General features: G+C 48.1%; 1 protein-coding gene across 1 annotated transcript in view; it reads right to left on the bottom strand.

Moving 5' to 3' along the window:
* The window catches only part of LOC128656298 (cytochrome P450 2F3), a 68,374-nt gene extending 61,498 nt beyond the window's left edge, over positions 1 to 6,876 (bottom strand). The window contains exon 1 of the mRNA XM_053710135.1: positions 6,676 to 6,876. Coding sequence (XP_053566110.1) covers positions 6,676 to 6,840 — 165 coding nt within the window. The 5' untranslated portion in view covers positions 6,841 to 6,876. The remainder of the gene's footprint in view (positions 1 to 6,675) is intronic.
* Between the last annotated feature and the right edge of the window lie 624 nt (positions 6,877 to 7,500).

The raw sequence follows: 7,500 nt of genomic DNA, 5'->3' as shown, positions 1-7,500 counted from the left end.
TATATATATATATATATATATGTGTGTGTATGTATATATATATATATATGTGTGTATGTATGTATATTTGTTCAGCTTTACCAATATTTGCTTGATTTGTTTCAGTTCTGGGATTGGAACTGTGTAACAATAAATATGTGCTTTATATAAAGAGTGCTGTATTCCCTGTCTTTTTAAAGGCCTAATATTAGATTGAGGCTTTTTTTTCTTCTCTTATAGTGTTGTATAAATTGATTAATTAAGGGTGTGCACCATAACAGGCTTTTATACCTATATATATATATTATATATATATATATATATATACACCACACACACTGCAGTATACACACACACACACACTGCAGTATACAGTTGGATAAATCTCTCTAATTGCTAATTGATACTATAGAACAGTGCTTTCCAAACTGTGTGTCGCGACACGTTAGTGTGTCGGCGGCAGTGTGTAGGTGTGTCTCTGCTTGAGCACTAATTTCTTTTAAGTTTAAATTTTGTAAAAAAAAAATGTTTTGGTTTCCGACTTTCCGCCTGCCTGCTACGCATATCACATGGTTGACACGTGATTGATACCTAGTGGGTCAAAAATCATCTTAACCTATTGGCGCAGATCAGTGGAAACAAACTATTACCATTGGCAGCTTTGGCGGCACATTGGCTCCTAACTGTGCACATGTAGTCTCCTCAATTAGCTTGTGACTGCATGTGTAGTCAGTGAGTGGGACAACAGTGTGTTTGCAGCGCGGGCACTAGTCAGTTGGACTCACAGAGCTCTGAGGGCAGAAGCTTAAATGCTGAGCTGAAGTCAGAAGTCAAAGTGTTTTTTGTTTTTTACAGCTAGCACCCAGTAGTGTATTGCTGCTCCTGCTCTTGATATATGCATAGGAAGTAGAAGCTTAAAAATGCTTGATGATGAAATGTGAGTGTCTTTATCTAATATTCCACCAAATATTCAGAAACTGTGTTCATTGCATCAACCTCATACATCCCATTAAAATAGTAAGTAGCTATTGGTGTTATTAAACTTTTTTTATTCTCGCACATACATACTGCTACTTGTAAATACATTTTGTTATTATATAATGTATGTACTGTATGTGTCCGTATCTCTTAAAACAAGTTAGTTTAACCTCCTGTTTGCTAGTACAACTGAATTACTGTGTCGCGAAATTATGTAGGTCTAAAAAGTGTGTCACCAACATGAAACGTTTGGAAAGCTCTGCTATAGAAGGTTCAGTATACAGTTAGACAAATCTAATTGCTCATTCTATCTATCTATTGGGTACTTATAGAGCGCAAACTAATCACCCGTGAGGGTCTCAAGGCGCTAAGGGAAGGTAGATAGGAGGAGAGGGGGAGGGGGAGGGGCGTTCAGTCGAAGAGCCAGGTTTTGAGGTCCTTTCTGAACTTTATAAGGGAGGTGGATTGTCTGAGGTGCAGCGGGAGGGTGTTCCATGTCTTTGATGCTATGTGGGAGAAGGATCTTCCGCCCGCTGTGGCTTTGCTGATGCGGGGGATGACTGCGAGTGCTTGGTCGGCCGATCGTAGTTGTCTGGCGGGGGTAGAAATTTACGCGGTGGTTTATGTATTCAGGTCCGATGTTGTGTAGGGCCTTGAAAGAGTGGGTAAGGAGCTTGAAGGTGATTCTCTTGTTGATGGGGAGCCAGTGAAGGTTCCTTAGGTGTTCAGTGATGTGGCATTGGAGGGGGATGTCGAGGATGAGTCTGGCTGAGGGGTTCTGGATACGTTGGAGTCTCTTTTGGAGTTTGATGGTGGAGCCGGCGTAGAGTGCATTCCCATAGTCCAACCGGCTGCTGACAAGGGCGTGGGTGACTGTTTTCCTGGTTTTGGTAGGGATCCACTTGAAGATTTTTTGTAGCAGGTGGAGGATGTGGAAACATGTTGAGGTGATGGCATTGATTTGTCGGTTCATGGAGAGTGATGAGTCCAGGATGAAGCCTAGATTTTGTGCGTGGTCGGTTGGGGTTGGAGGGTGACCAAGGGCTGTGGGCCACCAGGAGTCATCCTATGCGGATTATTGGGTCCGAGGAGGAGGACTTCGGTTTTGTCTGTGTTCCGTTTTTTAGCCGGTTGTCATTCATCCAGGCGGCGACTGCTGTCAGGCCTTTGTGGACGTTCTTTTTGGCGGTGGGATTTCGGGTGAGATGATTAACTGGGTGTCGTCAGCATAGGAGACGATGTTGAGGTTGTGGCATCGGACGATGGCTGCGAGAGGGGCCATGTAAATGTTGAAGAGGGTGGGCTCAGTGAAGAGCCTTGCGGTACACCACAGTTGACTGGTGTGGGTTTGGAGGAGAAGGGAGGGAGTGTGACTTTCTGGGTCCTGCCCGTGAGGAAGGAGGTGATCCATTCCAGGCTTTGCTGCGTATGCCGGCATCGTGTAGGCGGGTGCGGAGGGTGTTGTGGTCGACAGTGTCAAAGGCTGCTGAGAGGTCTAGGAGGATGAGGGCAGCAGTTTCTCCTTGGTCGAGCATGGCACGGATGTCGTCTGTGGCGGTGAGGAGGGCGGTCTCAGTGCTGTGGTTGCTTCTGAAGACGGATTGGGAGTGGTCCAGGGTGTGGTTGGCCTCAATGTGGTTGATAAGTTGCAAGTTGATGGACTTCTCTATGACTTTGGCCTGGAAGGGGAGTAGAGAGATGGGGCGGTAGTTATTCGGGTCTGTGGGGTCTGCCGAGGGTTTCTTCAGCAGGGGTTTCAGTTCTGCGTGCTTCCAGACATCCGGGAAGGTGCAGTTGATAGTTGGGGCAGAGTTCAGGGGAGATGGTGTCGCTTGCTTTGTTGAATATGTGATGAGGGCATGGGTCCGAGGGTGCGCCAGAGTGGATGGATTTCATGATTCTAAGGGTGTCCTCTGTGGTGAGGGGCTCCAGATAGTCTGTGTGTGGTGAGGGGGGCAAATTTGGGAGGGGTGTCATTGGGTGTAGGGGAGTGGAGGTTGAGTTATGAGGTGTGAAACAGTCATAGATGTTGAGGATCTTGCGGTGGAGGAGGGTTCAGCGAGGGTATTGCAGAGGTCTTGGGCGGGTGCGATGTTGGTGGTGTCGCTGTTGGATTTAGAGAATTCCTTGATGACTGAGACCAACTCCTTGCTGTTGTGTGCGTTAGAGTTGATTCTGTCTTGGATGGCAGTTTTTTTGGCGGTTTTTAGGAGGTGGTGGTGGGTGGTGATTGATTCCAGAAGGGTCTTGCTGGATCTCCAGGCTCTTTCCAATTATCTGCAGTGGCGTTTGGAGTCCTGAAGGGCCTGGGGTGAACCAGCTGGCCTTGTTGGTGGTTTTGCGACTGGACGGTTTTTTGAGGGGGGCGAGGGTGTTGGAGCAGTCTGTAATCCAGAGGTGGAGGTTGCGGGCGGAGGAGTTGGTGTCTGTGGAGGTAGGAGGGAGGATTTGTTTAGGGTGCGGTGTAGTTGATCTTGGGTGATGCTGTTCCAGTTTCTGCGGGGCGGGTTGTACTGTCGGAGGTGGGTGGTGGGTTTGTTGAAGGAGAAGTGTATGCAGTGGTCAGTCCAGAGGAGTTTTGTGATGTTATTGATTGAGATGTGGTTGCCTGAGGAGAAGATTGGGTCGAGGGTGTGGTCGGCTGCATGGGTTGGGTAGTTTACGAGTTGTTTCAGTCCGATGGTTCCGAGGTTTTCCAGGAGGGTGGAGGTGTTGAGATCGTTGGGGTTATCAAGATGGAAGATGAGGTCACCGAGGAGGATGTAGTCTGTTGAGGCGAGGGCATGGGGTGCAATGTGGTCGGTGATGGAGTCGCAGAAGGCGGGACGAGGTCCGGAGGTCTGTAGATGAGGGTGCCGTGGAGGGTGGTGTTGGGGTTGACCTGGATCTTTAAGTGTAGGTGTTCTAGGCCTTGTGAGTGGTCGTCGGAGCTGGTTGCGACTTGGATGGGTGTTTGTGGATGATGGCGATGCCTCCTCCAGGTCGGTTGCTGCGGTCTTTGTGGCAGATCTTGTAGCCTTCGGGTATTGCCGTGGCAATGTCCGGCGCTGATGTGGGGTTTAGCCAGGTCTCGGTGAGGAAGGCAACGTCTGGGGAGGTGGAGTCTAGCAGGTTCCAGATATCGAGGGCGTGCTTGTGGATGGAGCGGGTGTTGAGGAGGATGCAGTTGAGGTAATTGCGGCTGTTTTTGGGTGGGTTAGTTGGTTGGGTTGTGGTCCGGAGGGAGGGAAGGAGCAGTTGCGGCAGGTAAAAGGTCAGAAGGTGTTGGTCTGGGATGCGTGGTGCAGGCGGACAATCTACCGGTGTTGAGCGCGTGGAGGGTGCTGGCGTCGTAGTGGTGGCAGATTCTGGAACCAAGGGTCGTGGCGTTGGGTGCGGTCGGGGCATGGACGGGCGCTGACGGGCTTGCCTTTGGCGTGCCTGCTGCGCTCGTCCGCTGCGCGGTCACGCAGGGAGCAGCATTAAATACAGCAGGAAAGTGGGCGGGCTGGTTAGCTGGATAGGGGTAGGTGTGAAATGAAAACAGAGCAAGCAAGATACAGTAAATTACAACAAAAATACATAGGGAGGAGGGAGAACTTACTTCAATGGTGCTGGGAGCAGCATTAAATACAGCAGGAAGGTGGGCGGGCTGGTTAGCTGGATAGGGGTAGGTGTGAAATGAAAACAGAGCAAGCAAGATACAGAAAAATACATAGGGAGGAGGGAGAGAGAACTTTTACTAGAGACGGTGCAGTATACAGTAATCAAGCCTCGGCTTATTAGAGAAATCACAAAAAAGAAGCACTGAGAATAACAGCTGATTGTTTTGTAAATGAAATACTATAAAACTTAACTTGAGTTACTACAAAAGCCAAATCTGTTAAAGGAAACTTCATGTTATCGACATGGTGCATTATAGTGCTTTGTATTAGGTCTGTGCACAACAGCTCTGTATTAGGTCTGTGCACAACAGCTATGTATTAGGTCTGCGCACAACAGCTCTGTATTAGGTCTGCGCACAACAGCTCTGTATTAGGTCTGTGCACAACAGCTCTGTATTAGGTCTGTGCACAACAGCTCTGTATTAGGTCTGCGCACAACAGCTCTGTATTAGGTCTGCGCACAACAGCTCTGTATTAGGTCTGTGCACAACAGCTCTGTATTAGGTCTGTGCACAACAGCTCTGTATTAGGTCTGTGCACAACAGCTCTGTATTAGGGCTGTGCACAACAGCTCTGTATTAGGTCTGTGCACAACAGCTCTGTATTAGGTCTGCGCACAACAGCTCTGTATTAGGTCTGTGCACAACAGCTCTGTATTAGGTCTGCGCACAACAGCTCTGTATTAGGTCTGTGCACAACAGCTTTGTATTAGGTCTGCGCACAACAGCTCTGTATTAGGTCTGCGCACAACAGCTCTGTATTAGGTCTGTGCACAACAGCTCTGTATTAGGTCTGCGCACAACAGCTCTGTATTAGGTCTGTGCACAACAGCTCTGTATTAGGTCTGTGCACAACACTCTGTATTAGGTCTGTGCACAACAGCTCTGTATTAGGTCTGTGCACAACAGCTCTGTATTAGGTCTGTGCACAACAGCTCTGTATTAGGTCTGTGCACAACAGCTCTGTATTCGGTCTGTGCACAACTCTGTATTAGGTCTGTGCACAACTCTGTATTATGTCTGTGCACAACAGCTCTGTATTAGGTCTGTGCACAACAGCTCTGTATTAGGTCTGTGCACAACAGCTCTGTATTAGGTCTGTGCACAACAGCTCTGTATTAGGTCTGTGCACAACAGCTCTGTATTAGGTCTGTGCACAACAGCTCTGTATTAGGTCTGCGCACAACAGCTCTGTATTAGGTCTGCGCACAACAGCTCTGTATTAGGTCTGCGCACAACAGCTCTGTATTAGGTCTGTGCACAACAGCTCTGTATTAGGTCTGTGCACAACAGCTCTGTATTAGGTCTGCGCACAACAGCTCTGTATTAGGTCTGTGCACAACAGCTCTGTATTAGGTCTGTGCACAACAGCTCTGTATTAGGTCTGTGCACAACAGCTCTGTATTAGGTCTGTGCACAACAGCTCTGTATTAGGTCTGCGCACAACAGCTCTGTATTAGGTCTGTGCACAACAGCTCTGTATTAGGTCTGTGCACAACAGCTCTGTATTAGGTCTGTGCACAACAGCTCTGTATTAGGTCTGCGCACAACAGCTCTGTATTAGGTCTGTGCACAACAGCTCTGTATTAGGTCTGTGCACAACAGCTCTGTATTAGGTCTGTGCACAACAGCTCTGTATTAGGTCTGTGCACAACAGCTCTGTATTAGGTCTGTGCACAACAGCTCTGTATTAGGTCTGTGCACAACAGCTCTGTATTAGGTCTGTGCACAACTCTGTATTAGGTCTGTGTACAACAGCTCTGTATTAGGTCTGTGCACAACAGCTCTGTATTAGGTCTGTGCACAACAGCTCTGTATTAGGTCTGTGCACAACAGCTCTGTATTAGGTCTGTGCACAACTCTGTATTAGGTCTGTGTACAACAGCTCTGTATTAGGTCTGTGCACAACAGCTCTGTATTAGGTCTGTGCACAACAGCTCTGTATTAGGGCTGCGCACAACAGCTCTGTGTTAGGGCTATGCACAACAACTCTGTATTAGGACTCTGAGAGTTCCTCTCACATAATAAAAGGGTCAGACACAGATTTCTGTGTCACTTTTGGTCTCATTTCTTACCTCAGTTAAAGTCTCATAAGGTGCCAGTCTGTTCAGCTGGTGCAGGTTGCCAATCACAGGCCAAGGAGCAGGGCCTGGGGGTAAATTCTTTTTCTTCTTCCATGTATTGAGGAAGAGCAGGAAGGCCAGTACGGACAGCACGCCTGCAAGAGCAGCAGACAGCATGACTGTCACAGCTGGGCACGAGCTGCTGGTTATATCAGTCACACAGCCCCTCCTATAGCACAGCCCTCCCCTGATGCAACAGAACTGCAAACAGGCAGGGTGGGGAGGCTCCAGGGACACACAGGAATGTGCCTGGCACCACACCCTGTAGTGCTGCTAGTGTACTCCTGCAAATCAACTTATACTCCTGCTAGTGTACTCCTGCACAACACTGTATACTACTGCTAGTGTACTCCTGCAAATCAATGTATCCTCCTGCTAGTGTACTCCTGCAAATCAACTTATACTCCTGCTAGTGTACTCCTGCACAACACTGTATCCTCCTGCTAGTGTACTCCTGCAAATCAACTTATACTCCTGCTAGTGTACTCCTGCACAACACTGTATACTACTGCTAGTGTACTCCTGCACAACACTGTATCCTCCTGCTAGTGTACTCCTGCAAATCAATTTATCCTCCTGCTAGTGTACTCCTGCAAATCAATGTATCCTCCTGCTAGTGTACTCCTGCAAATCAACTTATCCTCCTGCTAGTGTACTCCTGCACAACACTGTATACTACTGCTAGTGTACTCCTACATAGTACCCTGTATTACTGCTAGCGTATTCCTGCACAACAACCTATACTACTGCAAGTGTACTTTTACCCAGTACCCTGTA

Source organism: Bombina bombina, chromosome 1 (assembly GCF_027579735.1).
Source record: "Bombina bombina isolate aBomBom1 chromosome 1, aBomBom1.pri, whole genome shotgun sequence".
Classification (NCBI taxonomy): domain Eukaryota; kingdom Metazoa; phylum Chordata; class Amphibia; order Anura; family Bombinatoridae; genus Bombina; species Bombina bombina.
The sequence above is the reverse complement of the archived record's forward strand: the minus strand, read 5'-3'. Positions and strand labels throughout refer to the sequence as shown.